Source organism: Condylura cristata, unplaced genomic scaffold, assembly GCF_000260355.1.
Source record: "Condylura cristata isolate star-nosed mole 26May11 unplaced genomic scaffold, ConCri1.0 scaffold00015, whole genome shotgun sequence".
NCBI lineage: Eukaryota > Metazoa > Chordata > Mammalia > Eulipotyphla > Talpidae > Condylura > Condylura cristata.
The window spans coordinates 32775160-32793477 of record NW_004567116.1 but is presented as its reverse complement, the minus strand read 5'-3'; the positions used below and the strand labels follow the sequence as shown (position 1 = coordinate 32793477).

Here is an 18318-nt window from a genome sequence, read left to right as displayed (position 1 = left end):
TCCTACACTGCTGGTGGAAGTGCAAACTGGTCCAACCATTTTGGAAAGCTGTGTGGAGGTTCCTCAAACTACTGAAAAAAAATGGAGCTACCATAAGATCCAGCATTCCACTTCTAAGGATCACAAAAACATTAATTCAAAAGGAGACCTGCATCCCTATGTTTACTGCAGCACTAGTTATAATAGGTAAAACCTGGAGACAATCCAAGTGCCCCAAAATAGATGACTGAATAAAGAAGATATAGTACATATGCACAATGGACTATCATTTAGCAATAGAAAAAGATAAACTACTGCCATTCACAGCAACATGGATGGTGCTACCAGGAATTATGCTGGTGACATAAACTAGAAGGAATAAGAAAAATAATGATGGTCTCACTTGTAGGAGGAATATAGGGAAACCAAATAAGACACTGGGGGGGAATAATAACAAAACAAAAACAATTATAAACCTACACAGGAGAGAGAGGGAGAGGGATAGGAAGGGAGAAGCACAAGGAACTGTGGTGATGGTGCATGAGTGAAATTGGGGGGAAATTCTAAGGGGACTACACCTGAGGGGGGTGTAAACATTTATAAAAAATGAACAATGATATAAATTATTTTTAAATAAATTTGATTTAGAAAAGGAAAAGGAATGGCAGAATCATTAAGTATTAGGGAATTTAAATAACAAATTAAACTTATTTATATATTTCCACATTTAGAAACTAAATTATATTAATCTTAAAAGATGATCAAATCTATAAATTGTATTAAAAGAATAGATCCTAAAATGCTGTATTAGGTACACTGTCAAATAATTAGAGAAAAAAATCACTATCAAAAGTATATAGAATCGGGCCCTCCCTGGTGGCGCAGCGGGTTAAAGCACTGCACTGAGAAACTAAAGCCACTTCCGCATGAGTTCGATCCCCGCCTGCCCTGGAGGTGACCACATGGCGTGGCAGACCTCTCCTGACCCGCCCGCTGCTCCCCTCAGCAGTGTACTTAGTCAATCTGCCTGTTCTGCTCCCCGCTCTGTCTCTGGTGAACCCTCTCACCCTCCGCATCTCTGGCCTGTACCCCAGTTCTGTACGAATAAATAAAAAATAAAAAAAAAAAAAAGCATATAGAATCATCTTTTTCCCTTAGAAGACCAAAACTGAAAAGTTGTGTATCACTTAAACTACCGTTTTGCATTAATTAATTCAGAAACACAGAGATGAATTTTATACTTTCCTTAGCTTGCCCTTTAATGAAAAACTACAAATGTATGATTCAGTTTATCCTTTTCTTTGTCCATACATTGACCACAAATATTTGTGAGAATTTTAAATCATATAAAAATAGGTTTTACTTAAATATGAAAGCTATTTTACTACAAGAAATTATAATCACAGTCATATACAACTCCTATGTCTGAATAATTATTGGCTAATTTAAGGCAAGAAACTGAAGTCCATCACTACTCCATATTAAAAAACATTATCTTCAGTAATTTGATAAAGTTGGAAGTATTTACAATTTGTTTGGCAATGTAAAAAAATATGCAAAATTCTAAAAACTAGTTAGCCTAGCTCATTTGAATCTTTCCTTAGGTTATTTGGCAAGTACAAACAAACAACTAATAGCTTTGGTTATTTACAAAGTAATGGGCCACCTGTTTGTCACTGTTTTATTGTTTTTAAAGAAGATTTAGCACTCCTCATGAGTGAGAATAATTGCCTTATTCATTATGGTTAGCTCCAGTTTCTCTCCACCAGAAAGTTGCAAGACAAGGCTTCCTATGCTTCTTAAGGCTTATCACATAGTAAATATGCAATAAATTATTTGTCAAATGAATGACCTGGCATTTTCAAATGGCTATTAATTTTACAGTGATTTGGATTCTGAAGAAATGAGCAAACTTACCCTCCCAAAATTGTATTTTTCCTAAGTGCTCACAAGCTAGTGATATTTAATTTAAATATAATGGGTTTTTTTTAAATATCAGTTATCTATAAGTATTAATTTCTTAACTCCAATCTTCCCCTTAGTTCATGTTTAACAAGCAACTCTTTGTTTTTAGTAATGTTCACATCACATTACTCTACATAAGTTGTCACTGTCACCAACAGACAACAAGCTATTCTGTGAGATAAAATTTTAGATATTACCTAGGTAAAACAATAGTAAGACAAGTAAATATTCATGTAAAATTGGAGCACACCTTCCAGAAATTTTAGACACCACATTCAGTTTAAAAGAATCTCTAGTAAAGTATTAACAGAGGGGTTCCTGTGCCTCTCTTCAAATAAGACCATGTCTCCACCTTTACTTTCTGGCCTGTTATAAAATAAAACTTTAATAGCAGAATCTAGAGTCCTATATATCTCATACTTAAGGCTCAGAAGAATAGTCACTGCCTAGGAAAAGAGCCTAATGAACCCAGGAAACCGCAGTTAATTCACAAACTAACAGCACACTCACATAAATTTTATTTGTCTTTCCAAAGTAAGTATGTAACATTAGAGAAAAATACCAAAGCTCTTACTTTCCATAATGAAATCTTTCAGTCAGTTATAAACCCAATAGTTGTACCTAATACTTTCATTAGAACACTGTGATTGTCATATATTCCTGATTTCATATCAACTATAGGTGTTTCTTGGAAATATAGTCTATCTTTAAAGAAGTAAATACTGTCAACCTGGTAATTATCAAAGGTTTATAACATCAGGCCCTTCTGATTTTAATGTTAAAACACTTTTCTATTTGTGTCTATCTAATGGCAATTAAACCTTGCTAGTCAGCAAGATTAAAAAAGTAGCAGATAAAACTCAACTTTTTAAAAAGAAAAAATAATAAGCTCACCCCATCTAACAAAAATAATAGAGTACATGTTTTACTTTAGAAAAGCTTTATAGCAAAGAGTCAAAAGACCAGGATTCTATCCTCTCAGTCAACACGAAGTAATTACATGATATTGGCAATTTGGTACATTCCTGGACTTTAATTTCTAACTTTTAACATGGAGTTAAATTTCAGCACTTTAAATACACTTAGCAAAATCCAAAATATTTTCTCTTTAGCTTTCCAAATTTTAATTTACATAAAATTTTCCCAATTTTGGAAATGATATATTTCAGATTCTGAATAATTGTTTAACTAATGCAAAGTGCCTTTAAACTAGTCAGAATTATCTATTTAAGGAAAGAAACTTTACTAAAGATTAATTATGAATAATTTAGGAAACAATGACCCTATGTTTAGCTTCTATATATTTCAGATATCAGAAATTCTAACCTTTCCTTCTTCATGGGCACATTTCAAAAAAACAGTACTGCTTAAATTAAATACAAACTATTTAGAAAAACCTCCAATTAAGATTTTTGTTTATATACATTTATAATTTAAGGTATTTCTAAAAGTAAAGTCCAATGATGATAAAATTTGCTATAATTGTATACAAAATCACATTACTGATAGATTTGTGATTAGTGAACTTTTAGTTCTCAAAGATAAAATCCTTTCTTCAATATATAAACATATTTGTGACTTGCCACTTTAGTTTTCTCTGCCCTGAAAGTTTGTATATTGGTGATACTTGTGACTTTTTATGGACACATAAACACCACTAGAGGCCACCAAAATGCTTCACGTTTAAAAACTGACACATTTGTAAGTTATAAGGAGTATATTACTCAAGAGTAATAACTGTAATTGGGAAGGTTCCACATAACCCTCAAAATGCAACACAAGCTCAAGTAAAAAGGTCTGAACATATTTAAACAGTAAATAGGATGTCTTACTCACCCCAGACAAAAAATCAACGGTTGGGGGTTGAATATAGTATCAAAATAGCATTCCTTATATAGTTTTGAAAATATTATATGGACCTAGAACTGATGCTCTCTAAACAGTATAACAAACTGTAGACCATCTTCAAAGCCCAATTCATCACAGATCAGCAGCAGCAAGAGGCTTTAAAGCTACCTGTTATATCTCTCATAGATACGCTTAAATGCCTTCTTGTTTTTCTTAAAACTCTGGCTAGCAAATTATTCTGCCTATCTTTATTTATTTTAAGACACAGACTATGAAAGTTTATTTAGGAAAAAACAGTAGTTATAATGTTTTTTTTTTTTAATTTTTTTCTCATTTTTTTCCTACCTATCTTTATTTTAAATAACTACTTTTACAGCTGGCGTTTTATAATCACATTCAGGGAACTTATATTTTTACCTATTATATGTCTCTGTCTCACTCTCTCCATATATCTTATTTTCTTCTTAGACAAAGGGTCCACAATGCCAGTGCTTTTAAAATTTTATGAATATTAATTCTATTATCCATTGTGTTTACTAAAATTCTCATTCTTCTTTCAGGCTTATTCGTCCACAAAATGAAGAAAAATTCTCTTCCATTATTTGTACACTCAATTTATATATGTCAAGTGGACAATGGTTATCCCATGTTGTGCTCAACACATTCTAAGTAGCTTAAAATATTAAAGCATTACAAGATAGTTCTACTTACTTCTCTGTCCTCAAACAGCATCCTCTACTAAAGTTACTTCCATGTTACAAGTGCAGAATGTTTAATACAAGATTTCCCCATATTCCTCCCCAAACTATACTTAAAATTACAGAAAACTAAATTCATATTGAATGTAATCAAATCATTAGTCTAAAATTTAAATGGCTGAACTAACTCAATGTTTACTCCTCTTTTACTCAAACCAAAAAGCTGTATTTTGGGTTTTTTTTATCACCTTGCTTCTTAGTCTTCTAAAAACAACAGTTCAGCCTATAAATGCCTCAGTTCAGGCATACCGTAGTTTAGATAATGGCACATACTGAGACAGGGATCTTTAAAAAGAGCTAGAGTCAAAACAATACTTTGTTGTCGAATTTCAAAACCAAGCCAATAAAAACATTTGTTCCATAATCAGAAATAGATTGCTAGCCATAGAATGTGTCTACAAAACAATTCTTTAATTTTCTTTGAAATACTCATATTTAGTAAAACGTAACTAAAATTAACTGACACTTTATTTATATGACTGTTTGTGGTTTCCACATATGCCTAAAAAGCCCAAGAAAAAGATAAAAATATCCCAGAATTGAAAAAACAGTCATTATGCTTGGTTTAGCTTATTTTCATATTTTTATTTTTAAAGTCCATCCAAATTAAAGTTTGCCATTTCTCAACAGAAGAAAAAGTCAACTTCTTTACATGTAAAAGAAAGAATAAACTCAGCATCCTCTAAAGTAAAACTGTAATTTGAATGAATGCCTAAAGTCCTTTCTACATGTCAGAGTTTAATCTTTATCCTGAAAACAATTCTTTTGTTAAGAATTTAAATACATCAAAATATGCCATTGGGGAGGCGTGGCAACAGAAATTAAGTTCAATATATTATCTCTAATTTTTCTTCAGATAAAATAAATATCTAATTGCCTTATATCCAATAAAAGCAGCATTCTTTTAATAATTCTTCCAAAGGACACACCATCTTTTCAGACCCTGCATTAAAGTGTCAACTCTCAAAATATCACAGATCTTGGCTAGGTGTTAAAAGACCTGGGTTTGAAAAAAAGACCTGAGGTTGAATTCTAGTTCTGCTACATATTAACTGTTAAACCTTGCTGAAATTGTTTTAAAATTCCTAATTTCATTTACTGTTCTATAAATTAGATATAGTGCCAACAATAATCTAATTTATATAAGCTCACCACAGTCTATAATCCCATACAACTGTTAGCATTAATATTATATACTAAGTTGTTTCTCTACCTTGGAAGGGATAAGACTTTTTCCTCTGCAATCATCAAAAAGGGTCTCAGCCTGGAGTCAACACTTAGAAGCAGAGCCACATCTCTGGCAACATAGCTGTAGTGATTCTTTGATTTTGAAGCAATAGGAATCACTCAGAATTATTCAGATTTCACAGTTATTCAAGTTATTGCAAATTACAGAACAGTTTCAGTTTTCTAATAGAAATAATAGCACAAGGAATAGACAGCAACAAGTTAAGTTAAAATGATTTCATTATTTTTAAAATGGGCTTAACAGATGTTAAGTCTATTTTGTACTTGACAAAGCACCATAGTCATTAGAGGATCAAATTTCCATCATTCATAGAAAAATTGAAAAGAAATTTTCCAATGTAATCCAGCAGATCAAATATTCTTAAAATATTACTCTAACCCAAAGTCTCTTGAAATATTTTGCTAAAAATCAGTCTTCTATTAAAATCTTAGGTAAGGAAAAGGTCTACTACCTCTTAACATCTCGATTTCATGAAGACAGTAAGTAGCATATGATTCTAATTGTTACTGGAGAAACTGACAGTACTTTAACATAAGAATGCCTGTTATACAAAGAAAAAACATCCATTTACTAAGTAAAAGTTTTCTTACTTTTTAAAATTTGTTTTCAAGATTTATTTATTTATACATACAAGAACTGGGTCACAGGCAAGAAGGGGTGAGAGGATTTACCAGAGACAGAGTGGGGAACAGAACAGGCAGATTGACTGAAAGTACACTGCTGAGAGGAGCAGTGGGAGAGAAAGGAGAGGTCTGTTGTGCCACGTGGGTCACTTCTGGCTGGGATCAAACTCTGTGCTGCAGTGACTGTGGATAACTTCATAGTCCTGCACTTTAACCCCCTGCGCCACCAGGGAGGACCCCAGCATGTTTTCTTTCAATGGTGGAGTAACATTAGAGGCATCACAGTATCTATTCTCTTGGTTTTCAAAACACAGAAGTTATCCCTTTGCTATTATATCAATAACTATATAGCTAATTGTTAAATTGTGACCTACCAGTTAAATTGTTCTTGAAACATATGAAGATGGCTCATTGTTCATAGTGTCACTCTGATACGAGGAGAAGTAGGAATACACAAAAAAGCTTTAAAAGGCTTCCCCTTTCAGTCATTTATAAGGATGCTGAGATAGAATTAAAAACCTTAATAATACAAATACCTGGTTATTCATACTATAAAACCAATTTAGAGGCCCTCCCTAGTGGCACAGGGGGTTGGAGCACTGCACTTGCAAAGCTGAGCCAGACTGTGGCCACTTCAGTGTGAATTGGATTGCTGGACCCGGAGGTGATCCACATGGCACAGCAGACCTCTCCTGTCTTGCCTGCTGCTCCCCTCAGCAGTGTATTTTATAGATCTGCCTGTCTTGCTCCCCACTCTGTTTCTGATAAATCCTCTCGCTGCCCCGGCACCTCTGGCCTGTACCCCATTTCTGTATGCATAAATAAAATCTTTTTAAAGAAAAATTTAGATGCTATTTGTAGGCATGTGGAATACAGAAAAGAGTAGAAGCAGCACTCAAAAAAACATCTCCTCTCCTGTGTTAACTTTTATCTTACAGAAAACATTTCACTCTGGTCACGAAATTGTTGGGGAGGAGAGGAATTTCCCAAAATTAAGAAATTTTCCAGACAAGCTGAATGTTCTGACTTTTAACTCTATTCTGAATTGTCTGCTTGGAGGTCTTGCAGGTTGAGGGTTCAATCTCAAGAGACTGCCCTCCACCTCAGATGCCAATCACAAAGTAGCCCCCACATTACACACAACTTCTGTCCAACTTGAATAAAAATCAGATTCCTGTGACCTCCTTTCCAGTGAAGTCAGTTAGCATAGAAATCACGGAAATATTTAACTTCTACCAGTTTATTAAAGGATATAATAATCGATACAAATGAACAGCCAAAAAATGAGATGACATGATACATGGTTGCAGGAACTTATCCCTATGGAGCTAGGGCACATCCCCCTTTCAATGAATGCTTTTGTGATTTTTATGGAGGCATGATTTTAAACTCCATTTTCACTGCTTCTCCTTTCTCAATCGAATGGGGACTGGGGCGAAAAAATTCCAAGCCGAAGCCCATGGGGATTACAACTGAGATGGAAAAAAGGCACAATATGATGTAAGAATAAACTATTATATTATTTTTTAAAATTCCAAGCTTCTAATAATGGGATGGTCTTTCAGATGAACAGTCTTCAAGTAAGAAGCCATGCAGGAGGTTATCCAAAGTAACCTTATTAGAACAAAAGATACCCCTATCACCCAAGAAACTACAAGAGTTTCAGGAACCCTATTGTCAAGAACCCAGGTCAGAAATCAAATATGAAAACAAGATTTTCCAAGTGCTCTTAACAACACTTATGAATGACAAGGGTTTCACAAATTCTGTACCACGAACTGGTGCTTTGTCAGAATACAAAATAGCTTTAATATCTATCAAAACCCAATTTAAACATAATGAAGTCAATAAAACTAAAACATAAAATACTGTATCTCACTGACCCTCACATTTCACCCTACTTTTACTGCCAAAATTCAAGATTTACTTCTCCATGGTCTACAGAACACAATTTTCTTTAAACAAATCAGTTGTAACAATCAAAGTAACCATTCAACAATGTATCTGTTAGCCTTAGTAAAGCTAGATAGTCATTAACTAGGGTGATAAGGTTTATAATTTTTCAACATCAGTCTTATTCCAAGAGAGGTCTTTCTGATGGATGCTAAAAACAAAATGAAAAATTCTTCCTCTGAGGAAGTGATTTGAGATATCAACCAACAACACCACCACCAATGCAACGACAATAATAAAAAATATCAACCAGTTACTTTATTTATTAAGCCCTTTATGAAAACACTGCTGTAAGCATTTTTGGGCATATTTTTTAAATCTTCATAACATCCATGTGAGACTAGCATTATCATTTGCTTTATAGATGGACTCTGCCACACAAAGTAGTTAAAAAACCAGTTGTTAAGTCATACTATGCCACTGGGATTTCAATCCAGGCAGTCTCTTCTACAGCCTGCACTCTTCACTATTATAACTTACCAAAATTGTTTGAACAAGAACTATTTTGAAAAGTACTCTGTGTGTGTGTGTGTGTGAGAGAGAGATTGTGTGAGAGAGAGAGATTGTGTGAGAGACACACTACACAAATGTACATATACACATGTATGTTTGAGAGTCATACTTTATAGTCATGTAGCAAAATAAATTAGTGATCATCTTTCAAATCTCTCATGGATACCACCATGATCCACAGATAAAATACCACCATGGATCCACAGATAAAATACCCTGGCAATACATGTTATGCCCAACCATTAAATCTCTTTAAGATGGCTGGCAAAAATAAACAAGTAGAATTGCATTAATATATTGGGTTTCAAGCCAAACTTATGACTGGTCCACCACTAAACCACATCCTGGTTTCTTGTTTTTCCATGTTTAATTTTCGCTTAAATAATAACTAGAAATTTTTCAGGAAAAAAATGTAACAATTGCTGAGGAACACATTATCACTGAAACTACCTAGAAGATAAGCTTTTCAAATAACAGGATTTTTAACAGGAACTTTGCAGCTTCCAAATACGAAAACATCATCATTTTTATCTTCATTACTCAAGAAGTTTAAATGGTAAACAAGCATTACAGAATCAATATTGTACTTGGAAACTGGGGTCAATTACTCTAGTAATATGATACAGTTAATAATCAAATTATCAATAAATGTAATATTACATGTAATCTAAAAGTGTGATATGAAAAGTATCATTATGGAAGTACAATAATGAAAATCCAATTTACCAATTCAATTCCCTGTGGAAAAGGTGTATCATCCCAGTCCTTCTGTGGAAATCTCTGGATTATTTTCCCCATCCCGGCTCCTGATCCTATTAAAGAAAGTAAAATGAATTAGCTACAGAATTCTTTAAAAAGTCTGAAATTATATAAATATTTATTTATACATTAATACTTGTTGAATAAATTCATACACTGCTCAAAACATTTTCAAGTTTTAAAGGGCATAAGCATAATACTGAATTGAAAATCTCTATCCTACTGAATCTCAGAAAAGTGACACATACGAAAAAAATTAAGAAAAATAGAAGTACTGAAACCTAAACTTCTACAACATCATGGAGTAACTGCACTTTGCTCCCAGTAAGGAAATCAATCTTTTCAGTGTCTCAAGTTGAAACTTAGGAGGTTTTCTATAGAGACAAAGCAATTTTAAGTGGTAAGTGAGGTGGTACTATTAGCACTAAGCTTCAATAATGGGTTATAAAGACGTTATGGATAAAATAAAGACGTTTAGGGTAAACCTCGGCACATATCAATGTCTGGGCAGGATTTCCAACATCACCATTACTAATTCTTTGCTCTGTTTTGGCAATGCAGGACAGCCAGCTGTCCTATACACTTTCGTGATGTAGCAACTCCCCCAACATCAACCCTCTAGTTGCTAATAGCACCTTCCCAACCCCACCAATAAGCTATTGCAACTAATGTCTCCAGATACTGCCAGATATCTTCTGGAGTCAAAGCTGCCCTTGTTTGAAAAACAAGGTCTATAGCATTGTTATCGAAACATCCTGTGATAATAAAAAAGTAGACCAACTCATAGCTAAACTATAATAAGGATATAGTTTATGAGTAAGTTGGGGCTAAAAAGTACATATTAGATCTAAGTAGATTTGTATTATACTTGTTGAGCTTCATTTGTTTGTATATTCTATATGTTGTTCCACTCACTTCGAAGTGAAAAAGTCAACATTGTGATTATTTATACATTTAACTCAGGAAGCCTTAACATTTAATTTTTACATATATATATGTTTTTAATCATCCATTATTTTCTCACCCTCTTCCCTGCAAATTCAAATTATTCTTAGTCTCTCAACTAAAGTTCAGTCACTTTAGGCCTAAATTTTTACTTTTAAAACATAAATAAGTTAATTCATTTTACTGATCAACTCAGACATGTGTTCTAAAATTAAACCTTTTTTTTTTTACTATTTAGAACAGGCAGGTTTGGGGGTTTTGGAGTGCCCTCTCACCCTGCCCTGTAAGTTTCTTCTTTTTTTTTTTTTAAGATTTTATTTATTTATGCATACAGAAATGGGGTACACGCCAGAGGTGGAGGGGTGGCGAGAAGATTCACCAGAAGCAGAGTGGGGTGCAGAACAGACATATCAATGAAGTACCCTGATGAGGGGAGCAGCAGGAGAGACAGGAGAGGTCTGCTGCAACAAGTTGGGGGGTGAGGAAGGGGGATCCAACTCCCACTGAAGCAGCCACAGTTTGGCTTAGCTTCACAGTGCAGCGCTCCAACCCGCTACGCCACCAGGGAGGGCCCTTACAGTCATTTTTTTAAAGTAAAAACATTCCAAATTAACAACTGTTGTAGTATAATAACTCTTCATCTATTCATCAATATTGAGGAGGGAATGATTTCATAAAAAGAAAACTAAACTAAAAGCAGTTTATCACAGGCACTCGTTTTTCAAAATCTATCAAAAGCATCAAGACTTCTGACATCCAAGCAGTTAATTCAACATACTGCTAGCTTTTAATTCAACAAAAAAGACAAGGAACTCATGATCTATGAGGAGAAACAGACAAATGAACTGCTAATTCAACATATACAGTACAATGACAGAAGACTTAAGCACCTAGAATACTGAGTGACTGACAATTAGTTCATATTGAGTTAAATGTTTGTTTTAATACACTCACTAATAATGACAAAGTGTTTTAAGCTTACATCTACCTCTTTTAAAATACATAAATGCATATTATTATAGGTCATATTTAACCAGGTATACCACATCGTTTATTTAGTTCTAAAATTGTATTTAATGTAATTTACAAAGATATTTTATGTCAACTTTTACTAACTAATTATAAAAACAATAAATTTAACTACAGAAATATTTTAATACCTAAAAATCTAAGAAGAAATTGTAATGGGAGCTGAAGCCAAAGACTTACAAAATCATCAAAAATCCCATACCAGGAGATTACTAATCATACACTTGTATTTTTTCCACAAAGTGAAATTATACTAAAGTTACCTTTACATATTCATTACTTAATATTTTAAATGGCCTTTAATACTACTGTCTGTATTCCTTCTAGTTTCTCACTGGCAGCTTTTATCTTGATTTTGATTTTGATTTTGCTCTTTTCCTCCCAGATTTGTCTGGCCCATTTCTGACCCTGCCAGAAGGTGCTTTAGTCTTGTGGCAGCTTTCACGCCTTGCTCTGGGCCAGTCCCTTTTGGGTGGACTTTTACCCACCAGGGGATGGGTAACTTTGGGTGTTTGATTCAGAAATTATATTCTTCATCTTTTCTGTACTGCACACTCACTGTATTAAAGTTTGTGTCCATTAAAGCTCATTTGTCTTATCTTGATGTGGCAGATAGCAGAACCTATTAAAAGCAGGCAGGCTTGGGGGTTCGGTGGTGCCCCTCTCTCCTTGCCCTGTAACAAAAGAATCCAGTACTGATGAGATTAACTGTGTAAGAGTTTTATATACTATGTATAAGAATGAGACCCTTTCTGGTGATGAATAACATTTTCATTTAATCTTTAACAGTTAACTTACTTTTTTAAGATTTATTTATGCATACAAGAACTGGGATATAGTCCAGAGACATGGGGGTGAAAGGATTCAACAAAGGCAGAGTGGGGAGCTGAACAGGCAGATTGACTGAAGTACACTGCTGAGGGGAGGAGCGGGCTGGACAGGAGAGGTCTGCTGTGCCATGTGGGTTAACTCTCTGGTTGGGAATCAAACTCATGCTGCAGTAGCTGAGGTCAGCTTCATAGTGCTATGCTTTAACCCCTCGAGCCACCAGGGAGGCCAATTTCCTCTTTCTTTGCAGGAGCATAAATTTCAAAAGTTCTCTAGAAGAAATATCTATCTTTTAAATTCATATATTTTAAGTCATTTAACTGTATTGCTTTTACTGAGATAGAAAAAATGATTTCATTATGAGAGGTAGTGTTAGAGTAACTTGAAAATGCTGACATAAGATTAATAAATGCACACAAACATTATTCATTAATAAGACTTTCAGTTATATGATGTTATTATGTGAAAATGGTAGTTAGGTTAGAAAAAGGTAAAAATAAAAATGCTAAAATATTTCACTATAAATGAAATATGGGAAAGGCTACAATAATTCGATTTACAAATATCAAATATGTAAACTGCTACAGCTAGCAACTTTTAAGAAAATTAAAGTAGTTTATAAAAACTAAAATATTTTTGATTATTTTAAATGTTGCTCTGAATGTTTAAATGTATTTCCCAAGTTTATATATTTTATTGATAACCATTCTTATAGGAGTACTGGTTTATTTAGGAATGCCAAAAAAATGATATTTACATTTAAAAGCAAGTAACCCTGAGGAAAGACTTTTCTAGAGTCAGGTACCTCATTTGGGCTGGCCCTATGAAAAGAGGTTATGTCAATCAGGGTGGCAAGCATCTTATACCTGCACTACATATTAAATGGGTATGTGACTGGATAAGGAGAAGGAGAAACTTCTCAAAACAAAAAGGAGTACTTCTGAGGAAAGAGAAGACCTAGGCAGACAAAATTATGACAGTTCAGTTGTAGGCAGCTAAATTGGAAAATGAATGGGGCTTGTCAGCTCCTTTAGGTTCTTCTTTTCAGCTCCAACTCTCCCAACTCCATCATAAAATTTTAAAATAAAACTAAATGGAGTTTACATAAAACTGAGGACCCTTGGCTAGATATCAGCACATTTGGAAACTGCTTTCTTTGACAAAAGTATATATGCTGGGCAAACTACCCATGGCAAATTAAGAAAAAGTGAGGAAATACTGGCATGGTCAGGCATACTTTTCCCTCCTAATGTTTGGTAACCCTCTTCCCCTGGGTCCTCACAGAGTTTGCTGGCTGACTACCCAGCCACATGAAGTAGCAAGTAACCAACTATGAATCAACCATCCATCAGTCCCTGGCAAAGTCACTGTTCTAGTCTTGGCAAACGATCCCAGAGGAATCAAACAGTATGCCCTGGAATTGTTAACTAGACGTACAGGTGTGGAATTGTTAGTAGCTACAAGGAAATACATGTACGAAAGGACTTAAGAATGAGTAGGGGTTAATCAGGTGGCAAAATGTAATACTCTGTTCTACAGAAGACAGGATGCTTGATATTGGTTCACTATATCAATAGACAAAAAATATTTGACGGCCTTCCATGTGTTTAGTGCACAAAATATAAGCTGCTTGGTTTAACACGCACTGAACTTTGAAAAAGGCTACTCCAAAAATTAATTCAATAATCTTTTTCTATTATATATCCACCTAAACAACTGATTTAATGGTCAACTACATGAGAATTGTTTAACAGTTTATCTATCCACTACCTCTTTCATCAAAAGTGGTACCACCCCTGGTTCATGGAGGGGTAACAGTCAAATTCAGAAACATACTATCCTACAATTCCTTTCACAAGCCAAAAAAGAAATCACTAAATCATTTATTTAGCTATTATATTCATTGTCACATCTTTCTCACCTCACTGGAATGAAAACAGTAATTCTGGCCTACTTTATTTATTGATGTATTTCAGGCATTAAGACTAGTTCCTGGCATACATTAGATACTTAATGAAAATATTTGTTTCTTATGACCAGAGTGATAGCTCAGATCCCTCTGCTTGATAATTTTAAATACAAAAAACATGAGAGATAAAAGTAACCAAAAAGATATATCAAGACATGTTATGATGTAGAGAAAGCTCAGGCAATCATAGTGGATGATCTGTAAAGCCAAAGTTATAAACAGCAGAAACTTGCCAAGATAAACGTGTAGAAAGGCAGAAATGCCACAAGACAGAGATTGTCTAGCTAAGTTCTACATCCCATAAACTAGCAGCACTGTAGCATCTGTCATCAAACTTATGAGCTATTATGATATTCCTTCCTCTTAAGCTAGATTAGGTCTGTATTTTTGTCACTGTAGAGTCCAAACTAGGATACCCAGTAAGAGGCACCACATAAATCAAGCTCTTTCAAAATGAAAATGGGAGGCCCCCCTGCTGCATAGGGGTTAAATCTCAGTGCTATCATTGCTAAGGCCTGAGTTCAATCCCAAGCCAGGGAGCTAACCCATATATGGTTCAGCAGACCTCTCCTGTGTCACCCATTGCATCCCACAGTGGTGTATTTCAGTAGATCCATTTTTTTCTGCTCCCTACTCTGTCTCTAGTGAATCCTCTCACCTTACCCCCCTCCACCTCTGTCCTGCACCCCAGCTCTTGCATGCATAAATAAATCTTAAAAGAAAAACTGGAGGCCCTCCCTGGTGGCACAGCGGGTTAAAGCACAGCACTAAGAAGCTTAAGCCACTTCTGCATGAGTTTGATTCCCGCCTGCCCCAGAGGAGATCCACATGGCACTGCAGACCTCTCTTGACCTGCCCACTGCTCCCCTCAGCAGTGTACTTCGTTGATCTGCCTGTTCTGCTCCCCACTCTGTCTCTGGTGAAGCCTCTCACCCTCTGCATCTCTGGCCTGTACCCCAGTTCTATATGAATGAATAAATAAATCTTAAAAAAAAAGCAATTTTAAAAAAAAGAAAAACTGGAAACGGTTCTGAAAACAATGACATTAAATTTAGTAATAACATTTGAAAAGTGAAAAGCATGTGAAGTTTCTCCAAATATCTGAAGTTATTAAATGGAGTTAAGAGTGGAGAGGACGACAGTCAAAAAGATATAATTCAGAGGCGATATTTCTGAGTTAAAATAAAGAGCCTCCCAAGTATGACAACTATAAAAAAACAAGATAAATTGTCACAAAAAGCAATGATTGTAACTGGAGTTTTAGTAGAAGCTATCAGTTTTCACAGACTGAAAAACCAAGCTGAATAGTACTGAGAATGAATCCAAATAAATCTGACAAATAGACTACGACAAATAGTATGCTTTTTAACAATGACACTATGCCAGCTCTTGTGTGAGATGCTAAGTAGAAAAGGATAAAACTTGCTGTAAGAATAGTTAGGGACTTAATTTGAGTTTCTAAAATGCAAGTAAAAGGGCAGATGCAGGCAGTGTAACAAAGTAAGTATTAGGAAAGAAAACAATATTGTTTAGAAACCAGGTCCTGAGTAATGAAATCAGAATTAGGAAAAAAAAATTAAATTCAAATTTTGAAACAAAGTTATTATTTCCATCTTGAAATAATAGTAGCATAATTTAGGTCCGATGAGAAGTATGTTTTGAGAATCCAAATAAATAGTGGGACATCAAAAAAAGAGGCTAAAAGTAGGTATTTGCCCATGGTTTAAAAAGCAATTCAGAGCCCTCCCTGGTAGTGCAACAGGTTAAAGTGCAGCATATGAAGCTATCCATTGCCACTATAGCAAGAGTTCCATGCCTGGCCAGGGAAGGGATCCACATGGCTCGGCAGACCTCTCCTGTCTCGCCTGCTGCTCCCCTCAGCAGTGTACTTCGTCAATCTGAATGTTCTGCTCCCCACTCTGTCTCTGGTGAATCTTCTCATCCCCTATACCTCTGGCCTATACTCAGGTCTTATATGCATAAATAAAAATTTTAAAAAATTCATAGTCATCTTCAAGTACAGGATACATATATAGTGACATCTTCTCACAGGAACTTTTTTTTTTTTTAAAGATTTATTTATTTGTGCATACAGAACTGGGGTACAGGCCAGAGGCTCAGGGGCAGCGAGAGGCTTCACCAGGGACAGAGTGGAGAGCAGAACAGGCAGATCGATGAGGTACACTGCTAAGGGGAGCAGCGGGGGGGTGGTCAGGAGAGGTCTGCCACACCATGTGTTCACCTCCGGGGCAGGCGGGAATCGAACTCATGCGAAAGCGGCTTCTTAATGCTGTGCTTTAACCCGCTGGGCCACCAGGGTGGGCCACAGGAACTATTTTTTTAGTGAGTTACATGTTTAGCAAAATGTGTACACAGTTCACACTTGATATTGTAAATATATTTATGAATAATTATGTTAATTTAAATATAGACACACTAACTCAACTCAAATACATAAACCAAATTACACTAAATGTATTATTGCCTACATGCAAAAGCAAAGCCTTTTAACTCTATTAATGGTATTTGACTTTCTCTATTTCATTTATTTCACTTACCATTATATTGAAGGGGAGGGGAAAAAAAGGGAAAAAGGTAGAAACATGCAGACATAAGATGAATAAGATCTGGGCCTCCCTGGTAGCACAAGGGATTAAGTGTCAACACTGAGAAGCTGTCAATAGCCACTGTCAAAGCAGACCTCTCCTGTCTTGCCCACTGCTCCCCTCAGCAGTGTATTTCAGTACATCTGCCTGTTCTGCTCCCCATTCTGTCTCTGGTGAATCTTCTCACCCCCTGCACCTCTGGCCTATGCCCCAATTCTTGTATGCATAAGCAAACAAAAAGATGAATAAGGTCTGAGGGTCTAATGTGAAAATGGTGATTATAGTTGATAATGTTAAGTAACCAGACTGAGTCTTTTGCAGAATGCCAAATTATGAACCACAAAAATGTCTTTGAACGGAGTACTTTATTAAATGAGATGGACACCAAAGGAGTCAGCAATCCAGTTAGCACACTAATGAAGCTGGTCCCAGAATAGCAGGAGTATTTAAAAATGTATTTAAAAATGGGGGAAGGAATGTAAGGGGTGTGGGATGTGAAGGGAGTCCACTGAAGGAGGTGGTGCTAGGAAGTCTAGACAACAAAAAGTCAAGGTGCTTGATTTTCTCAGCATCTTGGGTTTTTTAATTTTTATTAATTTTTTTCCCCTACATCACTGTAGTCGCCTCAGTTCTCCTGCTACCATATCACAAATGAACCATCCCCATATTCCTTTGTGTTCATTCCTCCCTTGTTTTGCTCCCCCACCCCCAACTCTATCCTTTGCTGTATGCCTCAGTTCTACGGTCATCTGCTAGTTTTGACATTTTCTTTACCTTTTGTTTGGTTTTTCCACATATAAGTGAGATCACCTGTTATTTATCTTTTCCTTCTGACTAATTTCAGCTAGACTAGTTCCTTCCTGCTCCATCCATGTTGCTGTAAATGGCCTGAGTTTGTTTTCTTGATTGCTCAGTAATATTCCATTGTATAAATATACCTTAACTTTTTGATCCATTCATCTGTTCAGGGCATTCAACCTCAGAGGTGCACAAGAATATTTTTATTAGGGATGTAAGAAAACCTTTTCCAAATTTCCAGAGCAAGTTAAAAAGTTAATAACAGGGGCCCTCCCTGGTGGCACTGCCAGTTAAAGCGCAGCACTAAGAAGCTCACTTCAGTATGAATTCGATCCCCGCCCTCCCTGGAGGTGATCCATATGGCGCGGCAGACCTCTCCTGACCCATCCACTGGTCCCCTCAGCAGTGTGCTTCGTCGATCTGCCTGTTCTGCTCCCCGCTCTGTCTCTGGTGAATCCTCTCACCACCCCTGCACCTCTGGCCTGTACCTCAGTTC

At 35.6% G+C, this 18318-nt stretch overlaps 1 protein-coding gene across 3 annotated transcripts in view; it reads right to left on the bottom strand.

The window, feature by feature from the left end:
* The window catches only part of SBF2 (SET binding factor 2), a 315525-nt gene that overhangs the window by 257728 nt on the left and 39479 nt on the right, over positions 1-18318 (bottom strand). For all 3 annotated transcript variants that reach the window (XM_004683051.2, XM_012725460.1, XM_012725461.1), the window contains exon 2: positions 9615-9700. In XM_004683051.2, coding sequence (XP_004683108.1) covers positions 9615-9700 — 86 coding nt within the window. The remainder of the gene's footprint in view (positions 1-9614; positions 9701-18318) is intronic.